We start from the raw sequence: 26,644 nt of genomic DNA on the forward strand, positions 1-26,644 counted from the left end.
CGAGTCAGAGACCACTATTATGACACACCAAATGCATTCAATGGATTATTTTTGTCTTCTTCTAACGCCTGTTAAGGGGAAGGTAATCCAAAAGAAAAGGAAAGTAATCAGATTAAGTTACCGAGTTTAGGTAATCCAAAAGTTATGTTACTGATTAACATTTTGGACAGGTAACTAGCAACTGTAACGGATTACATATAGAAAGTAATCTACCAAACCCTGTGTACAGTGCACTTGTCACCAGCTCCAAGTCAAACTCATATATCTTGTGTTTGACCTAACCCAACCCTGAACCAGGCCCCCTTCCCCACACGGAGAAAGCTGTGGGCTGGGTGCTGACACTGAGCGGTCGGCAAGGCGCTCTGCTCCCCGGGTCTTCCGATGCATCTCATCAAACAAAGCAGAATGGGCCTCTTGTTTACATCCTACATGCTTGACGTAGTTTAGATGGCTGAGATAACACTACAAGGCAGGCATGCTACTGGAAATGCATTCATACCCATTTGAAACAAAACACTGTTCTATTCACTTTGAGCCTAGGCACAAAGACATTTAGCTAACCGTTTAGACAATAAGCGTTTTGTAAAACCATGTGTGCCTATGGGACCAGAACATTAGCTAGTTTCATGAGAAAGTATGTCAAGGTTCAATCTCATAAGTATGGGACTATAATGCAAAGATGTCAATTAGCGTTTCTCAAATAGTTTAACTTATGAATTGAATCACTTAGCAGCCTCCAGCTACCAAGTAATTAACAGGACACCTTTATAAGACCTGCCACTGTACAGGTGAATTATGTGTGAAATGCTTGATAATGTAGGTGATATCAACATAGAAGTATATTTTCTGGGTGATTTAAATATTGGGGGCGGCAGGGTAGCCTAGTGGTTAGAGTGGTGGACTAGTAAGTAGTTCAAATCCCCGAGCTGACAAGGTACAACTCTGTCGTTCTGCCCCTGAACTGTTCCTAGGCCGTCATTGAAAATAAGAATTTGTTCTTAACTGACTTGCCTAGTTAAATAAAGGTCAAATAAAAATATTGACAGGCTGTCATCAAGCTGCCCACTCAAGAAAAAACGTCAAACTGTAACCAGTGCCTGCAACCTGGTTCAGGTTTCAACCTACCAGGGTATTTACAAACAGCACAGGAATGAAATCATCACCATGTATTGATCACTTCTTTACTAATGCTGCAGAAATTTGCTCAAATTAAAATTGTATAACTGCCTTAATTTTGTCGGGTCCCAGGAAGAATGGGGAGCCATGATATAAATATAAAATAGTTAAGAAAACAAATGAGTTGTACAAATATACTCCTGGGCAAAAGTTGCACTACTAAACTTCTTCTGAGGATAGAAGGGAAGAGAGATCCACTACAGAGACGAGGCCATTGGTTAACTCCTTATTCGAAGTATACTTGGTCATTGTCGGTCACCGATCGTCAGGTAAGGCTTTTACAGCTTTCATAGCCATAATGCGTTTTTAATGCAGACTGAAATGTGTCAACTAAACTTGTGTGTAAAAAAGGTTTTTGGAACGCTGTCAACCTTTGGGTCTTTTTAAAAAAGCTACAGTATTCAACGAAGGTTCAAATTGTCATGAACATTTACACAGGTAATACCAGTTACTTAAAATGTAATTTATTGGTATTTCATTTAACATAGATAAAGTAACAAAATTCTAAAGCATACCATTTTCATTAGTTGTTTTTGACAGTAAAACTATTTACAAAGGTGTGTTCAAGTTTGATGATAGAAACTGTACAGTGTCATCTGTCCACAGGGGGTCAGAGGGACTTGATCGGGTGGCGACAGGTGTGGGTGTAGGAGTGTTTGTGTGCACATGTACATACAGTGTGTAACCTTTCATGGGAACTGTCTTCATTGGCAACATCAGTGAAGATAAAATTAGGCCATAATAACATGTCTTCTCTTCATACATTGTGTTCCATAGTTAGTTTCCCAGTTTAAATTTAAAAACTGTTAATGTGGGACCCCAACTGAGGAAATCATTGACCACGTCATTTCCCCAGGTTGTTGTGCGGAATAAAACTTAACGATCAGAAAATAAACATAACCAAAACATTCTTTGGAATCCATGGTAGTTTGTGCGGGGATCTCATATTCATGTGTCTTGGGTGTTCTTTTCCGAAGATCTTAGGACTTCTTCATCTTGTCCGCATGGGCACTGCCATTTTTGTGGTGACTGGAACTGTTGCTGGTGCCATTGCTGGTACTGTTCTCATGGTATTTGCCATTGGCGACCAAGGTGGTCCCGTTGGCCTTGCCATTGAGGCTGGGCTTGGTATCCTGCTTGGGCAACCTCTTGCCCTTTACGTAAGCCTGGTACCAGAAGTTGGAGAAGAGCACAAAGAAGAAGGTGCCATACATCCAGATGAGGTGGATGAACAGGGGGACCTGGTAGTCACAGCTATTCATGAAGTAATACTGGGTGGCGTGAAGGGACACCATCACAAACTGAACCTGTTGGGTAGAGTTGGTGAAATGATGAGGAACAATGCATATATGGGGATGGATGTTCTGAAGTGGTACAGTGCTTGCACTGATGAACAATGGTATTTACTACTTTAGTATTCTGCATCTACAACAGTCCCCCCCCCCCCCAAAAAAAAACAACAACTAGTAAATACAACCTTTTGGAGAAACAACTAAAAACTAAACGGCAATAGCAAACTACTCATAGTACAAATCCACACGGGAAATGACAAAGCCATATACATCCGTTTAAACTAACAAAAACATACCAGCTGGATGGCGGTCATGTACTTCTTCCACCAGAGGAACTTTTGGAATTGTGGTCCAGCCGCAGACAGGCCATAGTAAGAATACATGATGATGTGGACGATGGAATTCACCATGGCATGGAAAGAGCCCATTCCCCCTGGGGTAAAACACACAGAACACTTCAAAGCAACCCTGCCCACATTACACTGGGTCCACCAACAAAATACCTGTCTACCAAGAGTTTCTTTAAATTCATGAATGAATGGGTGATGAGCAGTTTGTGGTCTGTATTAACAGCTAATACATGACAGTCATTTATGTTGTTTCGGGATCCCTTCTGGGGTAAGCATGTAATCACGGGTAACACAAACACATTTTTTAGAAGGCATGAACTTTTGGACTACTACACTTGAATTGAAAAGGCTCAATTTCCTCCAATCGTTTGTCTACTTCAAATGGAATTGTCTTCCCACCCTTTCACACATCCGGTATTACAATACCAGGCTGCAACATGACGATAAATGTTTTCCTTTTTTTTTTAAATGTCAAAAGTTGAACTAGTAGTCCAGTTGACTGGTAGAAGGCCAGGCGGCAGTATGGACTGACCGGGAGCGAAGCTGACGCCCCACCACCAGGTCCAGGGCATGAAGGAGTGGTGGAAGACATGCAGGAAGGTGATCTGGCCATGTTTCTTCCTCAGAACGAAGAACACCTGACCCAACGAGAGGAGTGTCAAACACGGCGATGATTACCTCAATGTGAACAGAGGGAGAGAGACTCCAAATTGAAGGGAAATCATCTGAAGTCTTACCGTGTCCAAGAGCTCAATGAATTTGGAGAACAAGAATAACCAGGCCACTCGAACCATCTAGTGAGGGGAACAAAACATGACACGGGTGAGAATTTGGACAAAACAGCCTCGTCTAAAGATAGTATTGATGCAATGGATCGGTAGGAATATTGTAAGAATGTTGACCTTGTCATGCATACTTTCTTTCAAAGAAGATGCATCTCATGACCATCACGGGGAACCCATGTGTGAAGCGAAGATTCAACACTTACTCTAAGGCCTTGGGGGCTGTCTGAGTAATCAATTGCGTCACATCTCCATGTGTATGTTGTGGCCCAGCCAGACATCAAGAACTAAGAACACAAGAGGACAAAATCAGTTTAGACATACTGTAGCTACCGGTAGTCAAACTGGATTGGTAGATTGGAACGAACCCATACTGTTATTGACATAAGCAAGTGTATATTGACTATATGGAAGTATATCGGTCGTCTTTATGTACATCTCAACTCTTATTTACCTCTTTGCCTCCTGCCCATCTAGGCAATAGTAATTTAGCTAGTGTTCTAATTATCCAACACAATCTGGCCAAGGAGGCGAATGACCTATTTATGACCTAATTTGCAGCCACATACCAAACACCCAATATACTGCCATGGAAAAGACTAGCTCCATGTGCTGTTGACTATGCCTCTCAAAAGAACCAATCAAGAACCTGATCTTGGCGAGACTTCACAGTGTCTCACCTCATAGACAATAAAGGTTGACATCGCCACCATGGTAAAGTTGTAGGCGATCATGGCCTCCTTGAGCTGGAAGGGCTTGCGGTTGGCCATGAAGCGAGGCCCAGCGACAAGCACGAAGAAGATGTAGGTCAGCAAGATGGCCGTCATGTTCACCGGACTCTGCATGAGTGGGTAGCCCCACAATCGCGGGTCTGAGAAAAAATAACATTCTCAGAGTTGTAAAAACACACTACAGAACAGGTCTATGAGCAATATGTCAGTTAGCGCTTTCAAAGTACACAAAGCAGAGGTATAGTCAGGTAATTAACTATGTCGAAAAATACCTCACCTGTTCCCTTCAAGAGGAACTCGTAGACCTCCATGGCTCTAGCACCAATGTCCTGAAGCATTTTGACTAGCTTCCCCCTGTGGTATCACCCAATCACCTGTGGAAAAGCAAATAGATGAGTCATTATGTCATTTTAATAATAGCTACTACACTCAGCAAATACATTATACTGTATATAGAGGTAAGTGTAATATGCTACTGCAATACCCTTACATATTGGCTTACAGTGCATTCCGGAGGTATTCAGACTCCTTGACCTTTTCCACATTTTGTTATGTTACAGCCTTATTCTAAAATGTATTAAATAAATAAAAATGTCCTCATCAATCTACACACAATACCTCATAATGACAAAGCAAAAACAGGTTTTTAGACATTTCTGCAAATCTATAAAAATCAGAAAAAATCAGAAATAACCTATTTACATAAGTATTCAGTCCCTTTGCTATGAGACTCAAAATTGAGCTCAGGTGCACCCTGTTTCCATTGATCATCCTTGAGATGTGTTTACAACTTGATTGGAGACCACCTGTGGTCAATTATATTGATTGGGCATGATTTAGAAAGGCACACACCTGTCTATATAATGTCCCACAGTTGACAGTGCATGTACGAGCAAAAACTAAGCCATGAGGTCGAAGGAATTGTCTGTAGAACTCCGAGATAGGATTGAGGCACAGATCTGGGGAAGGGTACCAACACATTTCTACAGCATTGAAGGTCCCCAAGAACACAGTGGCCTCTATCATTCTTAAATGGAAGAAGTTAAGAAACCACCAATACTCTTCCTAGAGCTGACCAAACTGAGCAATCAGGGGAGAAGGGCCTTGGTCAAGGAGGTGACCAAGAACACAATGGTCAATCTGATAGAGCTCCAGAGTTCCTCTGTGGAGATGGGAGAACGTTCCAGAAGCACAATCATCTCTGCAGCACTCCACCAATCAGGCCTAGAGTACTCTCAGACCATGAGAAACAAGATTCTCTGGTCTGATGAAACCAAGATTGAACTCTTTGGCCTGAATGCCAAGCATCACGTCTGGTGGAAACCCGGCACAATCCCTACGGTGAAGCATGGTGGTGGCAGCATCATGTTGCGGAGATGTGTTTCAGCATCAGGGACTGGGAGACCAGTCAGGATCGAGGGAAAGATGAATGGGGCAAAGTACAGAGAAATGCTTGATGAAACCTGCTCCAGAGTGCTCAGGACCTCAGACTGGGGCAAAGGTTCACCTTCCAACAGGACAATGGCCCTAAGCACACAGCCAAGACAACACAGGAGTGGCTTCGGGACAAGTCTCTGAATGTCCTTGAGTGGCCCAGCCAGAGCCCAGACTTAAACCCAATCGAACACCTCTGGAGAGACCTGAAAATAGCTGTGCAGCAACATTCTCCGTTCAACCTGACAGAGCTTGAGATCTGCAGAGAAGAATGGGAGAAACTCCCCTAATACAGTACAGGTGTGCCAAGCTTGTAGCGTCACACCTAAGAAGATTCAAGGCTGTAATTGCTGCCAAAGGTGCTTCAACAAAGTAACTGAGTAACGGGTCTGAATACTTTTGTAAATGTGATGTTTCCGTTTTTTATTTGAAGTACATTTGCAAAACTTTCAAAAAACCTGCTTTTGCTTTGTCATTATGGCTTATTGTTGAGACGGGAAAAAAACAATTTCATCCATTTCAGAATAAGGCTGTAAAAAGTCACGGGGTCGGAATACTTTCCAAATGCACTGTACATGCTATGCTGTTGCAATACCTTCATTTACTGAATTTACAATGTCATTACAGTGTCATTACCCAAACATCATTTATGGTATTAAACATATCAGTGCTGCCTGCGTCAAATTAATAATTTTGTATTTCCCCAAAACCATCAATCCTTGTTACTCCCCAAAACATAAAATGCAATAGAACGTCATAGCATAGCATTACTATGGCATCACTTTATAGCTGGTATTTTAGTTGGTTTCATGACATGAGAGAATGAGAAAGGAAATGTGTGTGCTGCAGTCGATAGTCCTTGTTCAGTGGCAGAGTGCTCTGCTTCTGAACGAGTATCACTGACCCAAACGGGTTGTCGTCAATGACCCAACATTCCACACTCTGCCCCTCACATCCCAGCATGCCTTGCCCCTGTCCCTGCCCCTCGGCAGACATGGCCTGACAGTAGAGGGGAGGGGCTACAGGAGACAGACGAGCATCTCCATCCCACAGCACAGAGGCAGCCCTCGCCTCAGTTTGGGACTGCCAAGTACAGGAACCAGGCCAAAACACAGAACAACGGCAAACCACAAACTCTCCCTCTGTGCTCTCTGCTCTCCCCAAATGACCCCGGCCGTGAGAGAGAGAAGGCAAAGGCAACAGTCTTTGATGTTTAAATTTGTTCTAGACCGGTCTCAAGCGATCAAGGTGCAGACATAACCACACTGACTGAAGAAGGGAGATCAAACAGGCTTATTTGAAGACATGTTATCTCTGGAAACAAACAGGGTGTGATGGTTTTACCTCAGGTTTATGAGGACAATTCGATTGAACTAAGTGACCTGCAACTTTTATCCTCTACCAAACTACAAGTATTTGAATCAAACAAAACAGTAACCATCTAATATTTGGATGACAACGAAATATGTGGATAAAGGGAAAAAAGTACAACTGTAAACATTTGTGTTAATTTATTTAGTTGAAAACAAGGAATGTTTTTTCAAATGTGAAGAGGTTTGTGCGTGTGTGCATGTGCGTGTATGAATGTGTGAATGTTGCTGACTTTGTCTCACAGATTTTGACAGGGGGGGGGGGGGGGGGCGAAATAAAAAAACATTAGCTAACATTGGAAAGTTGTTCTGGATATTTCTGACAAGTTATAAATAACTGACAAGAAGAAAACTACCCAATTTAGAAATGGCACCTTGTGCATTCTACTATTACAACTTTAAAGACTGTTTAAAGCCGGACTGAATTCCTTTAAAAATATATTCATAATTTTTTGGTGGGGACCCCCGTGCCATCCATGCTGACTGTATTGTATACTTAATTAAAACTCTACTGTACAGTACTCTAATGTACTGTACTCTACTATACTGAATTAAACTGCACTTTACTCTAATATACTGTACTCTACTTTGCTCTACTGTACTGTACTCTACTGAATTAAACTGTGCTGTACTGTGCTGTCCAAACTTGTGAAACATAGACAACTTTTCATTGTCATTTAGCTTACTGGGTACATTGTTACAATGGGGATGATTGTGACAAGCAACCCTGACATCAATGCTAATTAAGATGCTAGTTACCACATGGCTTGACCTAGGAACTCACAAATAAGCTTGAAATAAAGCTCTCCCTTTCCACCTTTTAATAAAAGTAATTGTTTATGGATACTCCCATCATACAACTATTTATGAAAGTAGGTTTGGTCTACCCCCCCCCCCCCCCCCATTGAGCAGTCAATGTTATTGGTCAACAGCTGGGATGTGTGGGTGCGGTCCCATCCCACTACACAACGGAGCAATAGGGATCCATTGTTCAGAGCAGCCTACACTGCGCTCTCCCTGCACTTGGAGTACAGTCTCATCCACCCTAAAACAGCACCATTAAAGGTAATGATACACTAGAATGTGCAGCGGGAGAGTTTGAGGCCAAATGAGAGGGATATCAGGGCCAACGAAAGACAACGTTGCGGAGAGTATAGAAAAGTGTCTTACCATGCAGCAAAAATACACAGTACAGAATCGTCATGGAATGAATCAAACAGTGATGTCTGAGCATACAGAGAGCAGTATAGAAAACATTGTCAAAGTGTACACAGTTGAATCAGAGGAACCCTGCACCAATACTACAATAGTCCAAGTGGAAGCTCCCATCCGCTGGTATGCTCACGGAAAGCCCTTTCAATAAACCAAACACTAAGCCTGAGGTCTTTAATACAGCAAGAATGTCAAACAACACTGCTTTTCAAGGGGGAAAACTTAAGGCAAGTGCTTTGTTGAGGGTGGCAAACACACAAACGTTTTTTTTTTTTGTGTGTGTGTGTACATGTCAACGGTTACCAGTTCATGCACTTCCACACCGTTTGAAACTTTGACCGAGGTGATTCAGATTTATTCAAGTGGTGTAAATGACGACCCCGTGACCTACTTCAATTGAACCTATGACAAACAAAAGTTTGTCAACACTAGGTTAAGGGAACTAGCTTACGTATGCACTATTCTGAAAGGTGTTGACTAGCAAGCCATTCCCTTTAATCTGTTTCACCATCTGTAGTCTATCATGAGGAAAATACAGAGTCTTGTTCTTTTCCTTTTGACAGTGGTGACCCACTGGGCAAAAACTGGTTGAATCAACGTTGTTTACACAGCGTTTCAACTAAAATCCACGTGATGACATTGAATCAACATGGAAAGACGATTGGATTTCAAAAAAGTCATTGGCGTAAGGGAATTGTCTTTTTTTTCCAACCAACTTTGGACCTAAATCCAATGACATGGTGACATTTGTTTATTTCAGGTTGAATTCAAGTTAGTTGACAACTCAACCAAATGTAAATCAAAACTAGACGTTGAACTGATCTGATCTGTGCCCAGTGGGAATGAACTTGAATTCAGCAGGCAGCCATTTTCAGACCAACAGAGCTTTCTATAAAAGGTATGGACTGTAATCATCTGAACTGCAAACAAACCTGTATGCAAAGGTAACTGGCATTAGGTTATCTTCACTGTACATCTCTTGAACCCTGGTAAAGGTGAGGAGTACCAGTAACTGTAGCCACAAGGCATAGCAAATGCACACAGCGAAGAGGCAAAGGAATGCCCCGTTTGCGAGATCCAATCTAGTGGCCAATGGCATCTGCACATTTTGTTCACCTGGATCAAGGACACAGATTAAAACGGCACGGCCGGGGATATCAGGTTAAACTCCCATTGTCTTGATTCCGTGTGTGATCATGGCAACATTCCTGAGCAATGTGAGTGGAAATCTGACACGTAGACCTCAAAATGTTAATGACATGTCACATGTCACATTATGGATACACCACCTGGAAAGGTCAAGGAAATGCCTGCAACTAAAGTAGAGGTTAGCATTTACGCAAACCACATTTTATTATGAGTTTCAGGCAGAAAAGCGGAGCGTCATGGACGCCTACAGGTGTAATAGGGCAAAGTTCACAGTATGTAGGTCTACAGTGCATCGGCAGGCCTCAGAGCTTCCTGGCTCTTGAATGAATGCGCACGTGTCGGTGTGATTGCCCTTTCCATTCCGATTCATATCAGAGACCAAACATTTCAGGAAGCTCTTACATGAAAAGCTGTGGAGAACGCGGTGAGTCGGCATGAGCAACATATCTGTGGTGCCGGCACACGTCACAGTGCCTTGAACTCATCTGCCGTCTGTCTTGTTCTGAGGAGAAACACTTTCATATTAAGTAATCACGTGAACATTCTGACAACTGTTGGAAATATATTGTAATAATCTATTGGTCCTTATAACCCTAGACAGACTTGTGAGTTGTTAAAAATCTCACTGAACAACTGGATCTATAACTGAATGGAATTTACTGCCAAAGACCTGAGGACGGTGCACAAGAGGATCAGTTTGTATCGACAGGCTTTCTAATAAGGATGTAACATTCTTCGATCACATCGGTCGCCGATTCAAATGTTTCAGGTACAAGTGAATCGCCGGTTCGCTCAATTATTTTGCTCATATTACATTCTTTCTACCTTCCGAAAATACCTCTCGTCTTCTGTGACAACTGATGAATCCTCTCAGTCAGTGTCGAACTGAGTGTAAACTGTGTTGACAGTCATTAATCCACAGAGTAATTCTTCATGCCGAACGACCCCAGGCAATGTCAGTGGCCTAGTCGAATTGCGCACTGGGCACAAACTGATAGAATCAATGTTGTTTCAACGTAATTTGTCAAAGTATTGTGATGTGGAATCTAAGTGGAAAATACAATGTTTTTAAAAAAAAAATAATAATCAATGTAAACTGCTGTTTTAAGGGTGGAACTTCAACCACAGGATTATTTCAACTGGAGATCTATCTACAGCTATTAATTTGGTCTCCCATAAAAGGTTTAATCTAAACCCAGCTTTGAGATTACCAATATGCTATCATGAGAATGATTATTGAGAGAGCTCTTAATAACTAAATAGATTCACTGTTGCTAGTAGAGTCACTCCGTGAGGTAGGTTTAACAGAGAAAATGAAATGTAACCATACTTTGTAAGTATATCATCAATGATACTTTTAGGATTATACAGCTTTTGTTTCAATTCAACTGGCATAGGGCTTCAAGCGTTGGATGATTTCAAATGGAATCTTCAAGTTAATCATTAATATGTTGGATTCACATCTCCATCTCATCTACAAGTCGAAGTTTAAAAATACGACTCAAATAAAATCAAACCTTACACGCATTTCACTTAAAGTTTGAGTCCTATTCTTGAACTTTGATTCTTGGTTGACATATCAATTATTCATTTGTAGACGAACTGGAATTAAAGCCAGACTAAGTCAGTGGCACAAAACATACGTGCTTTTCAAATGTTGATATTTTGTTGCGTTGACAACCGAACACAATTCGATATCACTTTTGCAATACAATAAATAGCCTATTAACTTTAACAAATGATATGGTGGATTCACGTCTCCAACTAAACCAAAAATAAAAGTTCAAGGGTAGGATTAAGTCAGTGGCTCAGATTAAACTATCCAAGCATTAGATATCCTTTAAATGTTGATATTTGGTTGCATTATCAACCAAACACAACTACTTTTGTAATACAGTGAATAGCTTAAAGGTAAGGGTGGGTATCTTACAAAGTAATGTCACAGAATTAATCAACTTAAAATGAGTAACACATCCATGGCCACATTTTGAGGTTAGCCTACAGTAACTATGAACATCTTCTTATGTAATCACAGAAAGCCGTGCATGTTCAAGATAGCATGCAAAGGTTGCAGGTCGGTGGAGATCTTCACAATTGCTTTAATATTGATCACTTGCACTATGCTGCCATCCAGGTCATTTGTTTCTGCTATTTGATGAAGTACAGTGATATCACTTAAGGTGTTGTATAAATACAAAATATCTGACATTGTATTCCCATTTAAACGTTGTTGTGTTTTTAAATGGTTGAAAGAGTGGCGATAACACATTTAGATGAACACTAAACCAATAATCAGACATTGTTTTTACAATGGAATTTGTCTGTGCTTTTAGATGGTTGAAAATATAGCGATAACACATCAGGAATTCAATTGGACTGGGTGAATAAAGGTTGAAATCTCATTGATCAACGTCCCAACCAAATATTACCCAGATTTCCACGTTGAAATGATGTGGTGCTCCCAGCGGACGGCTTCGCGCGCTGACAAATGCGAGGTAGGCGGGCCTGTTCCTGATCAAGGCCCTGATCTTGCACATCCGCGTGACACCTTCAGCATACAAACGCTAAAATGGCTTGGGCGATATGAGGCTTTACTAGGTGAGTGACAACCTATGTAATTTGCTAGGTTATTGATATATATGTGCTCTTGTGTTTTATTGGAACAAAAGTAAGCTATCAGAGACACAACCCTCATACAGTGCATTCAGAAGGTATTAACCACACCCCTTGACTTTTTTCACATTTTGTTGTGTTACAAAGTGGGATTCAAATGGATTGAATTGTCAGCGATCTACACAAAACAACTCTGTAATGTCAAAGTAGAAGAAAATGCCTAACATTTGTAAAAAAAAAAAAAGAAAGAAAAAAATACATGAATATATCTTGATTGGATAAGTATTCAACCACCTGAGTCAATGCATGTTAGAATCACCTTTTGCATTGATTACAGCTGTGAGCCTTTCTGGGTAAATTGGTTGTTGATCGTTGCTAGACAGTCAATTTAAAGTCTTTCCATAGATTTATAAGGCCATTTAAAGGAAGATTCTACCCCCCAAAATGATATTTTGGCATTTGTTTAATTTGCTCAGTGTTGACCTAGCCCAAAATGTGTTGCTTGTCAGCAATCAAGTTTTCAAGATATGTAACTTTCAAAATACAGAAATCATCATGATGTGTGTACATTTCTACTCCTGAACTCATTTAGGCTTGCCTTAACAAATGATTTGAACGCCTGTTGACTATAGATATTTCAGCTTTTAATTGTTCATTGATTTGTAAAAATGGGGTATTGTGGGTAGGCCAGTGACCCCAAAAAAATCACATAATCCATTTTAAATTAATGCTGTAACACAACTAAATGCGGAAAAATTCAGGGGTTTGAACGCTTTCTGAAGGCACTGAATGAATTTTATTTAGATTGTTCAGATTCACCATCAGCAATAATTTTGGTTTAGCTTTAAACAATCAGTGCACATGGTCCTTTTATATACACAGGGTAAAGTTTATAATTTCATAACAGCAATCACTTTTGCGAGAAGCACTGCATGGCCAAAGCAAGAGGAGAAGAGAAAATCACTCTTTGATTTTGAGATTGGGGTGAAATCCAAAATTGTGATTATACATTCATTGGCTACGTCATAGCTAATTTATAACTGATAAATATTGATACATTTCTAGCTCAAACCCTTAATCTGCAAAAATTACAAGTTAATTAGTGGGTGATGGTTAAGCTTGGGCGATATATACCGTTTATACCAGGATTTGACTATAAATTAAGTATAACTATAAGAAATCGAAGATGTGTGAAATAAATTATATCCAGCTCAGGGCTCCAGCTATGCATTTGGTTTTTGCTAACACACACACACACACACACACACACACAGACACACACACACACACACACACACACACACACAGACACACACACACACAGACACACACACACACAGACACACACACACACAGACGCCCAGCTCATGAGCTCCATCAGCAGCAGATTTTAATTTAGAATGGAGAATTGATGAGTTTTTGCACATCGAATCGTATCGCAGCAGTTGAGCGCGAGATAACTGGGACGCTGATTACATTTGTTTGATTCATTATAAAACCATTTTGTGGGATAACAGATTCAGTTATAATCTGACAGCGTCATCACTTCAATCTGGCCATCTCCCTACCGAATGCCTCAAGACGTACCGATCACATGAGCTCACGACAAACTCTTGAGCTTTGAAACGCCACCTAAGACTCCCCACTGACAAGGTAACAAAGCTCTCCGAATGTTGTAAAGAAGTAAAGACTTCCAAGGAGAATTTCCTCAATGTGTTGTGACTGCTAAGTCAGCAATAGTTGTTTTGCTGTGACTGCAAAGTCAGCAATAGTCGTTCCCCCAGCAGACAGTGGTGGATCCCAGGGCTGGCGTTATGGGCGGTCCTTGGGGGGCCTGGCCAGCCAAAACATACCTCCTGGCCCGCCCTACCGTACCTCCTTGCCCATCCAAATAAAATATTTAAATATTGATCATTTATTTGACCAAGACACGCTCTGACAGAAAGACCCATCATTGTCAGATAAAGCATCCAAGCGAGCGAAACAGCGCCCCTCTGTCTCAGTATGTGTAGCCCATGTACATGATGCTGTCTGGACTAAAATAGTATGGCATGACATTCTCTTTTTTTGCCAGACCACTTTAGATACACAGGGCTACATATTGCAAGACAGAAGAGCGCTGTTTCAGTCAATTGGATACAATTTTGGACTAAGGTGTGAAGGCAATCTACTTTTTTTTTGTTTTTAATTTTTACAATCAGATGAAATCATCATGTCTGGTTGTGTTCATGCCACATTAAAAGATAGGCTAATACATATTTACAGTTGAATTGCATGTCGTTACTATAAAAGCCACAATAGAACAGCTAAAGCAGTCGTTTGTACTGCTCATGAATTTAAAAAAAAAATGTATAACTCTGCCATTTTTTAAAGTCATGCCACCCTCTGTCCTTGACTTTTCCTAAATACATGTAAGTCTACAATACACACTGTCGTTGTTCTAATTCTAATATGACAAACAGAACTGTTGTTGTAGACATTTTTTATATGGTTTTCCCCGTTGCCCCTCCTTCTCTCGACAGTAGGGCCTACTCCCGCTCTTATCCCAATAGTTGAAGAGGCCGTGCCCAGTTGAAAATCACCCCGATAATTGCCTCGAAAGTGAACCGAAACTATACCAAAACTAATTTCACACATATAATAAGAGATTAAATAAATGAAGATCCTCAAGTATGATGGGGAAGAACGGATGAGTTGATGAACGAGGGGAAGCGAGCGATGCATAATTATGTGATCACCAATGTTGAATGAAGAACAGGCATTCTAATGTATTGATCTATTCTAATTATAATCTCAAAATGTTCTGTCCTCTATCATTCTGCTCCGGCCTCCTTGGAGTACACAAGAGAGCGTATGTAATTTACAAAGGCAAGAAGACCAAGATTAATGGATGCACTAGTTAGCATTGCTACAACATCTGAAGGAAAACAACTCCGACGGGTGGGGAAGAAAAAAAAAACATTATGACATCTCCGATGAGAATTCTTCTGATTCTGAACCTCAACCTGGACCTACACCTCTGAGGGCTAAACGCAAAAAAAAGGCAGAATTGTGCGCAGGTGCCCACGCCACCACCAAATGAAACGGTGCGACTGGAGAGGGGACCGCACCGTTTGGAATAGAACACGCCGGTGAGAATTCTACGGGCTACTATCAGCACATAATGTCGTCACTGCGGGAGTAGGCCCTACATATCAAGCAAGAAATAATATCATCAATGCACTCAACAGCTTTTGTTGTTTAGGCTATGTGAAATGGACATGCTGTCTTATCTACACTTATATTCATAATGACATTATTGCTTTTGTGATGATTTTCACTATTATCAAGCACACTTGGCGCTTGTAATGATGTTTAGGCTACTGATGTTTTAATCTTGCTGACCGTGCATCTTGGTGGTTGGGGTATTCATTTTTTTATTTTGTTTAAAAAGAATCTTATACCGGGTTCCAACACCAATGCGTTCTGTTTCATAGCTGTAACAAAGGCACTCAACGAATACAAGTTATTGAACACTTATTTTTTTTAATGTACATACATCCACATAAGAGGTGGAGTGAAAACAACATGCCCCCCTATGGAAATCAAATGACCATCCAACAGATTCGGTCACCTTCACACCTTAACCAGAGGGTCACAAGGTCCATGTGCTACACTACCTCAATTCCATGAGGGAAACACCACATAGGTCGAGCTAACCAGCTAACCTTACTGTAAACAAATAGACAAATGTAGCCAATTGGTATTTAGAGACTGCCTGCTCCAGAATGGATGGAGGAGATACTTCCACGAAGCTATCAACCTCGACCTGTCATGTGATGGATGATAAGCCGTCTCGAAAACCTTGGCCAGACGCTATTCTCAGTGACTTCACGATTGACATTGAAAACCCAGAGGAGAGGCAGAGGAGAGGGGGGGAAAAAAACATCCACAGGGAGAGGGAGTCAAGGAGGAGCCCATTAGAACAAACACACAGTGCAGCATCTGTTTACCAGGAGTGTCTGCAAGGCTGCTACACCTACTGTACACACACACCGGGTTTTCTACCTCTGCACACACACACACACACACACAACGTCCAAACAATGTCTGTGTGTTTACCCCAGCCTGTTAAGACACAGAACAGAGCTATTCCCTGAGGTGATACAAAGCCTAAAACCAACTTAGGGACACAAACGCGACCGGTAAAAACCATTGGCTCGACCGGTAAAAACCATTGGCTCAACAAGTGGGCTGGGTACTCCATCTTGTGCTTAAGTGGGTGGACTTACCTCGTCGTTGTTGTGGTAAACTTCCTGTTCTCCTCAGAGCGGGCTAATGGATGCCAGTGTGGACGCCAAGTCCCGTTCACCGCAGAGGACAGCTTGCTAGCTCTCCCTGTCCTGATGGAGAGAAGGGCCAGGACAGCAGTCGAGGGAGAGATATGGAGAGAGAGGGAGGGACAAAGAGAAAGAGAGGAGGGAGAGGGAGTGAGTTAGAGAGAGAGAGAGAGAGAGAGCAAACTGACAAAGTGTGACTGGTACTGCTGCCCTCCAAGTCCCCACCCTCCCTGACTCATAAACACAGTGGATGAATAACTAGTTCAGAAAAAGAGAGCAAGGCATAAAGAGAGGGAGCGCAAGGGAGGAGGGAGAGAGGGAGGGAGCCGTGTATATGTGTCAGTGAGAGTGCACGCCAGACAAGTGAAAAAGTAAAAGCAAGAGGGAGCTGGCCTTCTATTTCACCCAGCGGTGTGAAAAATAGTATAAAAAGGTGCCCTGGTCTTGCTGGAGTTGCCCCATCCCCCTCCTCTCTCCCCCCATTCCTCTCGCAGAGGTAAACACAGCAGAATATGGTATCCTCCTGCGGTTGGTTTCTCTCCCAGGGGGCGGGCTGATAATATAAATTCTCAGGCACAGCAGCAGAGAAATCACTGGCGACTCTGTTATCATGAAGGGGGCCATTGTTGCGCCGCTAGCGTCTCTGTCCCCCAGCCAACACAAAGAAAGCGAAGCTAACATCCATTTCACCCTCCATCTGGACTGGAAGTCGAAGTCTTTCCTCAAATAAACATGCACAACCCCACAATGACACCTACAAAACAGCCATGAGATTTCTAAACGTAATTGGAAAAAATGCATTTCTCATCAAACAACATGGAGCCCTTCCCCTAGTCTAGAGACTGTGACATTCAGAACACATAAGAGAAAGAGACCAGTTGGCGGATGCAATAAAACATGTCATTTTCCTGTTTACTCAAGGCTGGTGGTCGAATCTTATAACACAGACACAGCCATTATGGTTCCTACTACACGTCGACAGTAACTCACTGACTAATACCACAGTACGTTGTAAGTGCTGCTTGCTCTCACTCGTGTGAAAGCACTTAGTCTGATCTCCCCGCCACGCCCCAGATTTAAAAGGAGGAACAGATGTTTAGGTGGTCTTTAACGCTGCATAGTTGTGACATAGCTATGACGCTAGAAGAAACATGTGGGACACACACACACACACACACGTCTTGGTATACCAGTCCTGGGCCACACAGAACAGTTAGGTCGGAGTCAGACACCATTTAGTTTTAAATTGACAGCGTAGTCCTTTCCTGCCTTCATTCACCCCACTCAAATCGAATTCCTGAAGTGTCATCACTGTGTTTTCAGCCATCTAAAAGCAGAGTCAAATTCCATTATAAGTACATGGGTGGAATGTTATTCATATTTTTCATCATTTCAGAATTAAATAAAGATTATTGAAAAAAAGATATCTATTTCAGATTTTGGTCATGTACATAAAGTGTAATATTAGGAGGCAAACTAAAAATGGAATACCTTTCAACTCTATATCTGACATGGTACAGCCACAAATAACCATGTGCATCGGGTCTATACTTTTGTTTCAAAGTAGATTTGTTTCAGACTACCAAGAATGTGTGACCTTGATTTAACCCACCGCGGTAAAAGGTTATTAAGTAGCCTACTAATTTCTCCCTACTTTCAGCAAGCTCTTAGATTATTTGTGATGTAAAACAGTTGGCAAACAAGCCATCACTAATTAAGAATGAATCTACTGTAACAAGGTACTTAGCCATGACTAAGACCTTCAAGTGTGCATCACAAATGGCACCCCATACATATTCACATCAACTGTTAATAGTTGTGCAGATGTACTTTAATGGCCTCTTAGTTTCTCTGTCAGCCAAGGCCATGTTACCCTGTCCCACAGGATAGAGTAGAGATGAGGGAGGCAGAGGGTTAGAGGCAGCTCTCTCCCTCCCTCCCAGTCCCTCCCCTGCTCTTATCCAGAGGAAATAAGGTTAAGTGCCTTGCTCAGAGGGAACATCAGCAGATGTTTTTCACCTAGTCGCTCAGGGACCTGCTCTTAACTGCCAGGCTACCTGCTGCCCTCAGATTTTTTTTTACCACAATGCTATATGACTGCCAGCATAAACTGCAACACTAACCCATCTCTTCATGTAGCCTAGTGTTGGGCCAGAAACCAAAAGGTCACTAGTTTGAATCTCTGAGCTGACAAGGTGAGAAATCTGTTGATGTACCATTGAGCAAGGCACTTAACCCTAATTGCTACAGGGTCACTGTTGATAATGGCAGACCCTGGCCATGACCCCACTCTCTGAGGGTCTCTTCGAGAGAGTAGCATATGCAAAAAAATAGGACCAATATGAGCACCCACCAAATTATTAATCTGTGCCCTGCTGACCTGGTGTGTGAGAGTGTGTGTTCTAATACGAAACAAGTAAGCATTTGTCTCCAAGACTTCTCTCTGTACCCTAGACTGTGCTGTACCAGGGCCGTCACTATTCTCACATTCCACTGAATGGAATGAGGGCCCAGAAGTGTTTTGGGGTGAAGTTCCCCTTTAATAATGGTTTTCCAATCATATAAGAAAGAAATCACAATGAACATTACACACATATGCACACAACATTATGAACCAAGAGTAATCGAAGAGTGACCCAAGACTGTACTGTACATTCTGGCAACAAAAAAATCCTTCCAATCTTTGCAATATGGCTGGACTCTCAATGACCGACATGTTTATGCCACCACCGCTAGTGTTTTTGGCTCGGAGTAAGCCTGGGGAAGGGGTGGCCGGCACCGTAGGAGTACAGCCCCTACCTGCAGGAGCAGACCAGACAGAGCATGCACCCCCCCCTCCTTGTTGCTCCCTCACTGAGTACTCAGGTTTCTGGAACTTTCCACAGAAACACAAGGTCACGTTCAGGGGCAGGCTGAATGCATGTGAATGTGTTCCTATGCATATGAAACCTGGCTGTAAGACATTTTACTACCCTCTAAAGGTGTGGGTGGGGAGGGTGGATAGTTTGAGTCAGAGGTGTCCACCCTTCAGAGGGATGCGAGGTGAAAGTGCTCCACCCTATGCTGAAACACAAAAATCAATGAAACTTTTCTGAAATGAAGGTCATGCTACTGAAATTCTAATATCGTCATTCCAGAACATTGGTCAATGATCAGTCTTGAAATAGCTAAGATATACCAGATATGTACCCAATTGTGTAGGTTGTGTTTTATGTACCATGCCATGGCGGTCTTCTGCATGCCCGGCCACACAAGGTTTGAGACATCTATCTCCACTTCCCTTCAGTAGCAAGGGATCTCAGCACTTCTAATTGGATTGATGTTCTAATTATGTTCTATTTGTGATATGTTTACTGTATTTGTGTATGAACTGTACTATGAGAGAGCTCCAACAAAAATTCCCATGAATGTTACTTTTTTTTTTTTTATAAAAAAAAAAAATGTTTTATTTTATTTTTAATACCGGCAAATGGCAAATAAACTACTTGAACTTGAAAAAAGGAGTTACTAGATCTTTCCTCGCATCCTCGCATCCTCTCTCCTCAAGGTACCCCATTTTGGACTTTCTTCTCGAATGCATTTTGAGAATGGGGAGAGAGAGAATGCAAGATAAGTTGCTTTCAAAATGTCAGCCCAGTTGATAGACATTGTTCAGTCTGTTTTTAGTTAGCAGTGAGATCCTAAGCTAAAATTGAGCTGTGGCTCCCTTGCAACATGGTCATTGAGATAAAACTAAGCAGATAAAAGGTAATATCCTGAAGGTAGACTTGACCTATTTGTGTAGAGCAGGTCTGGCAGACAGCGTACTGTAGGATTATGTAAGACTATGTATATATCGAATGAAATGACACCATTCATGATGAATGTGAGGAATGCCTTACCTCTGGTATGAAAATAACTTCCACAATCTGATGTGTCCAAATCAAATTCATTCACTCATTCAACGCTCATGGTGAACCTGGGATGATGTATATGCTTGGGGAAACATACTCATGTTCGATCCAGGTGCAGTTCTCTCGGTCGTCTGAGGTGATTAAAAGGGTAGGTTTGTCTGCAAAAGTCTTATGAAAGAAATTATTGTTTAGTACCTTCTAACTACTCACTGTGCTTAGACAAATTAAGCGATTGCATTTCTGCCATCATGTGGTTCACGAGGCTCCTCTTCAGGACACAAGCAAATGTCTGCTTAATCTAATGGGAAAGTAGAGCACATAGCCAACTCTTAAGAGTAACAAGTTAAGCCATTGTCCTCTCTGTATTGTACTGGAGAAAGCCAGTCATCCACCCAGGAGAAAGCCAGCCCATTGCTTAGTGGCCAGTCAAACAATGAGCAAGGGGCATAAAATGTTGACCCAAAGCATTTTATTCAGTCCAGTCTGGGTCGTCCTTCCCTTGAGAAGCTGTAGAGGACCGGTTTCTCTGTACAAACTGTAGATTAACCCCAGTCCTGAACTAAAAAGCATGCTCAATGGACAATCTCAGTTGAAATAGATTTAATTTCAGGCTTAATCTGTGACCGGGAAACTGTCTGAAAATGTTCTGACACATCTGACGCAATCGCTTTGTGCAATTAGCCTGGAGAGAAGGCGATCCTTTAGGCAGCAGCCATTGACACTTGACCCTGATTGGGGGATAGCAACATTCAAACTAACTGTGTAAACAAGGGGTGGTAAACATATTGTCACACCCTGATCTGTTTCACTTGTCTTTGCTTCTCTCCACCCCCCACCAGGTGTCTCCCATCTCCCCTCATTATCCCCTGTGTATTTATACCTGTGTTCTCTGCTTGTCTGTTGCCAGTTCATTTTGTTCGTCAAGCCTACCAGCATCTTTCCCCTTGTGCCTGTCTTTTCTATAGTTCCTGTTTTCCAGTTTTTGACCATTCTGCCTGCCCTGAGCCTGCCTGCCATCCTGTACCTTGCCCCACCACACTGGATTATTGACCTCTGCCTGCCCTGACCATAAGACTGCCTGCCGTTCTGTACCTTTTGGACTCTGATTTGGATTAATGACCTCTGCTTGACCTGTCATTTTACCTGCCCCCTGTTCTAGTAATAAACTTTTGTTACTTCAACACTGTCTGCATCTGGGTCTTCCCTAAAATGTGATAGTATGAACTGGCCGTGACTGACCCAACAGACTAAGACCAGCTCCACAATGCTGTCTCCCTGCAAGGAGCCATTAATGGACAACACGAGGAGTTACTGTAATGTCTTATGGAGGGACTCCATACCCTGGCAGAACGTCATAACCAGGCATTCAAGACTTTGCTGGAGCAATTCCCCGGATTCATCACTAGGCAGCGCGTCACATCTGTAATCTCCCAGCCTACCCCAGTGTCCCGAGAACCCTGCTTACCTCCTCCGAAGCGCTACGCTGGAGATTCTGAAACCTGCCGGGCTTTTCTCTCCCAGTGCTCCCTCATTTTCGAGCTGCAGCCTTCTTCGTTCCCCTCGGACAGCTCGAGGATAGCGTACATCATAATGCTGATTTCCGTGAGGGCACTCGCCTGGGATACAGCGGTGTGCGAGCAACAGTCCACCATCTACCTCAGTCTAGAGGAGTTCGTAGCGAAAGTTCGGAAGGTGTTTGATTCTACGTTGTCCGGGAGATAAGCTGCTCGTAAGCTGCTCCAGCTACGCCAAGACTCCCATAGTGGCAGACTACACTGTGAATTTTCATATGTTGGTGGCTGAGAGTGCCTGGAACCCGGAAGCATTGTTCGACATGTTCCTTCACGGATTATCGGAGGTGGTCAAAGATGAGCTTGCAGCCCGGGTGCTGCCCATGGATCTTGACTCCCTCATAGCCTTGACCATCCGGGTTGATGGGTAACATCTAGAACGTGGGAGAGAGAGGGAATCTATGCCCTGTCGCCCTCGATTCCTGCCTTGCCTCCGAAGAATCCTGGAGATCCCCGAAGTCCACATGTCCGAGTGACCCCGACGTCACCCAAGTTCTCTCGGGAATCACCGTGGGCTGTCAACTCGCCCCCTTCGGAGTCCAGGCACCTGGGCAGGGCTAGATTGACTCCGGCTGAATGCTTACGCCGACTCCACACTCAGAGCTGTCTATGTTGTGGAGCCAAGGGACATATCGTAGCTACCTGTCCATAAAAAAACTAGGCTCATCAAGAAGGGGCTCTGGTGGGCCTTATGGAGAACTTTTCCTCTCCCCTTACTCGCACCCCTATCCATGCCATCCTGCTGTGGGGGAACCAGTCGAAATCTCTCCGGGTACTCATCGACTCTGGGGCCGATGAGAATTTTTGGGATGCTACCCTGGTGTCCGAGCTGGGCATCCCCACTCAGCCCCTCTCCATTCCCATGGACGTTAGAGTGCTGGATGGGTGCTCTATAGGCCGAGTCACTCACAATACCACTCCCATCAACCTACGAATGTCAGGGAACCACAGCGAGGCAATCCAATTTATGCTGATTAAGTCTCCTCAGGTTCCCGCGGTATTGGGATTCTCTTGGCTCCAGCAACACAATCCCATTTTTATTTGTTGAATTTTTATTTATTTAACCTTGATTTTATTTAACTAGGCAAGTCAGTTAAGAATAAATTCTTATTTACAATGAAGGCTTACCCCAGCCAAACCCCAACGATACTGGGCCAGTTTTGCCACGGGTCTCTCTCTTCCTTTGAGTGTTCCCTGGGCTATCACCCCCCACCTTCAGCCCAGATATTTGTCCGCAGCTGTCGTCGTACCTGGAAGAGAGCCCAGTCGGCCCTTACGACCACGTCCATGTATCGACTACAAGCGGACCACCACCGGACCCCGTTTCCCCAGTATGTCTCAGCCCTTTGTCTCCTGTTTCCAGGCCCACCCCTTTCCCTGTCTCATTGACGGCCAACCGGCATACCCGGTGAGACGTCTTGCTGAATGTTCGACCTCTGGGCAGGGGATTCCAGTACCTGGTTGACTGAGAGGAGTATGGCCTGGAGGAGAGGTGCTGGGTCCCAGCTAGTGACATCCTTGTCCCAGGCCTCATCGCTGATTTACAAAACCGGCACCCCGGTCAACCAGATATTCACCCAGGTAGGATGCCAGGTGGTGCCCTTAGAGGGGTGTGTGGGGGGGGGGGGGGGGGGTTCTGTCACACCCTGATCTGTTTCACCTGTCTTTGTGCTTGTCTCCACCCTTCATCTGGTGTCTCCCATCTCCCCTGTGTATTTATACCTGTGTTCTCTCTTTGTCTATTGTCAGTTCGTTTTGTTCGTCAAGCCTACCAGCGGTTTTCCCCTTGCTCCTGTCTTTTCTATAGTTCTTGTTTTCCCGGTTTTGACCATTCTGCCTGCCCTGACCCTGAGACTGCCTGCCGTTCTGTGCCTTTTGGACTCTGATCTGGATTACTGACCTCTGCCTGCCCTTGACCTGTCATTTTGCCTGCCCCCAGTTCTAGTAATAAACTTTTGTTACTTCGACACTGTCTGCATCTGGGTCTTCCCTGAAACATGATACATACGGCCTGTGGGCCAGATCCGGCCTGCGAGTACACTCAATCCGGCCCGCGAGCCCACTCAATCCGGCCCAGGTAAGGTTTGAGTAAACTTATTTTTTTAAATCTAATGTCTCTGCCCAAAATGTTGGGACAAATGTTCCACTGTCCAATAAATCCCTATTTTTGTTGTTGTAGACAGCATCCCTCAAACATTGATTTATGGCACAGAGGAAAAATGCATTGTTGTCAATTGCAAGTGATGGCTCGGCACAATGTGACAACCAATTTTCTCTGTAATGAAACTGGTTTGGGGGATCAACTACTAGCACAGAGTAGGCCAGATTCAGTGGGGATTTTAGCATGTAAATCTTGGTGGGGCAAACAATTACATATTTGTTTATGCATGCCAGCAAAGCCCCTACACTACACAATATGGTGACAAACGGTGCCCCAAACTGTTAGGGCCTACATAAAGCTGTCCCAACACCTTACCACTGCTACACCTGTCTGTCAGCGGAGCCTTTTCTGGCAATGATCAGTTCATTCAGCCTCATTAACTGTCTTTAAAAAAAACATAACTTATATGGCTGACTTGCTTAAACAAATGTGATTTATACTGAGAATTGAGATGTACAAACTATGGCACAAGGAGACGACGAGCGGATAAGAGGCAATCCGTCATTTTGATTAAGACATTAATGAGTGAGCTAGGACGGATGTAATAGTTCAGCACTTTTGAAATGTACAGCGACAGAATTAGAAACACGGGCTGTTCTTACAGTATTCTCCCTGCACACCAAGTCAGAATCGTAGGATAAATAAAGGGGGCATATAAGCAGACAATGAAAGCTCTTGCAATTTATGGTGCTTTCGGAAAAAAAACAAGGTAGAATCATGATGACGTCAGTGATCTTTAGGTCGGAGCTCTAGAAAGTGGCTTTAGTTCCTGACTTGCAATACAGAGTTGCATGACCTTTCAAAATGTATTTTTCCAGTTGGAATTCGTTTTTTTCGAGTTCCCAGTTGTCTTGAACTGAAGTCAGATTTCCCAGTCCTTAGTTTCCAGTTGTTTGAGCTCGGCAGAAGTCATGCTGAATTGACAGCATGGCCAATGTTGAATATTTATCCTTTTAAGCTTCGAAAAGAGACCCTTAAACACAGACTTGGACCACACATCCACTCCACTGAATAGCAGACTAGTGATTGCTTTGCAACTCTTGCAGTTAGCCACTGATTCCTTCCAAACCACTCATTTGCGATTTGAGATTTCCAACTTGTGTAATGCTTATGTCCAATGACCGATGAGCACCGATACGTTTTAACTATAATTTCTCTTCATTATTTCTCTTCATATGACAAGGATTAAAAAGGATTTGCCAGTAGATTGTTGACTTGATGATGTCTGCTAGCTTGCTAGCTAAGATTTTGAAAGTATGATGTTGACCAATCAAAGCTACTGTAGATATAACTTGATTTGACGTCATTTTATCTGTGGCCAATGACCTTGAGCCTTCTTGGATGGGCACTTCTATTGTAACTCTATGGCAGCACCCAAGGGGAATTTTTGAGCTCTACCCTTAGATTAGGAGGTGACGTTGCGTCCCCAAGAGTGACAGAACACTGAGCCAATCACGGCACAAATAGAGTACGTTACCAACCCCTATGCTCCATATTTTCTTCTGGCTCCCCACCACCAAAGAAGCACTGAGCTAGGCTGAAACACCTACATTTTGGAGCTGCTTTACTCAAGAAAACCAAAAAGAGACCAAAGTTTGTGTGCAGCTTTATTAACTCAATTTTTTATTTTTATTTATTTATTTTTTTACATTGTTTGCAAACTGATATGTGACACGTGGTAATGCCAAAATAACATGCAAAACGGGCAACCCCCATCCCCCTAAAAAATGGTCGCCACTGGCCAGATGTAAAAATGACACAATGGCATTGTGATTGCACAATTGATGGGCCACACACTTCCTGTTCATGTAGTAACGGTAGTAGCACGCGCATGATCTTGATTACAAATATGACTGTAATTTGTAGGAATTAGGAATAGCATATTCACATAGCATGTACATGAAAATAACTTGTTACTTCAAACTTTTACAAGTTTATCAAGTCAAGTGGTTTTGAAATCCCCTACCATGACTGATCATATGTATGCATGCAAGTATAATAGGCAACTGTTGTGACATTGTGACAGCCTAGCCAACAGTATAATTTAGATCCCCTGCAGCCACATACCTATAGGTTACCTGTTTTACAATAATAAAACTACAATAGTTATACTATACTACAATAGTTGTACTTTTGATTCGAAATGTAAGTGGAATACAGCAAGTATCTAATAATCTGTCAAATAAAAATATTACCCACCTGGAACCAAGTGGTGGAGAGCGTGACAAACTTAAAGAGGGAACCGTTAAGTGTGTCGTGTTTCAAGTGAAATGCTTGTCCCTCCTTCCTCCCTGTTTTTAATCCCTTTGATGGAGCAGGAAAGGGTGGGCGGTCAAAGGAAAAGGTGGAGTCGTTTCTCACCAGAACTAGACCGGTGAGAGCATTGTATGTATTTATTTAACTAGATAAGTCAGTTAAGAACGAATTCTTATTTACAATGACGGCATACCCCGGCCAAAACCCTAACCCGGGTGACGCTGGGCCAATTGTGTGTCGCCCTATGGGACTCCCAATCACTGCTGTACTGTACACACACGGGCTTATTTTATTAGTAGTTTACGATACATTCTTGGTTAAACTTATTTGATTGA

General features: G+C 42.8%; 1 protein-coding gene across 3 annotated transcripts; it reads right to left on the reverse strand.

Moving 5' to 3' along the window:
* Nucleotides 1-1,624: 1,624 nt before the first annotated feature.
* Nucleotides 1,625-26,336, reverse strand: LOC139409008 (very long chain fatty acid elongase 1-like). Of its 3 annotated transcripts, XM_071153620.1 has the most exons (10): nucleotides 26,253-26,320; nucleotides 16,381-16,491; nucleotides 9,899-9,998; nucleotides 4,609-4,705; nucleotides 4,281-4,471; nucleotides 3,807-3,887; nucleotides 3,556-3,612; nucleotides 3,351-3,456; nucleotides 2,765-2,901; nucleotides 1,625-2,483 (listed from the first exon to the last, which is right to left on the reverse strand). In XM_071153620.1, the coding sequence occupies exons 4-10, from the start codon at nucleotides 4,667-4,669 to the stop codon at nucleotides 2,157-2,159; spliced, it is 960 nt and encodes a 319-aa protein (XP_071009721.1). In that variant the 5' UTR covers nucleotides 4,670-4,705; nucleotides 9,899-9,998; nucleotides 16,381-16,491; nucleotides 26,253-26,320; the 3' UTR covers nucleotides 1,625-2,156. The 3 variants fall into 3 exon arrangements, with proteins under 3 accessions (XP_071009721.1, XP_071009719.1, XP_071009720.1); XM_071153618.1 differs by lacking the exon at nucleotides 9,899-9,998 and having other exon boundaries at nucleotides 26,253-26,336; XM_071153619.1 differs by lacking the exon at nucleotides 26,253-26,320 and having other exon boundaries at nucleotides 16,381-16,656.
* Nucleotides 26,337-26,644: the final 308 nt, after the last annotated feature.

This window comes from Oncorhynchus clarkii, chromosome 5, assembly GCF_045791955.1.
Source record: "Oncorhynchus clarkii lewisi isolate Uvic-CL-2024 chromosome 5, UVic_Ocla_1.0, whole genome shotgun sequence".
NCBI classification, from domain to species: domain Eukaryota; kingdom Metazoa; phylum Chordata; class Actinopteri; order Salmoniformes; family Salmonidae; genus Oncorhynchus; species Oncorhynchus clarkii.

Coding starts and splice junctions, on each gene's coding strand:
- LOC139409008 (XM_071153618.1), bottom strand. CDS start 4,669: ATGCTTCAGGACATTGGTGCTAGAGCCATGGAGGTCTACGAGTTCCTC. Junction 3,888..4,280: donor CAACCTTTATTGTCTATGAG/GTGAGACACTGT, acceptor TTGTGTTCTTAG/TTCTTGATGTCTGGCTGGGC. Junction 3,613..3,806: donor ACAGCCCCCAAGGCCTTAGA/GTAAGTGTTGAA, acceptor TCCCCTCACTAG/ATGGTTCGAGTGGCCTGGTT.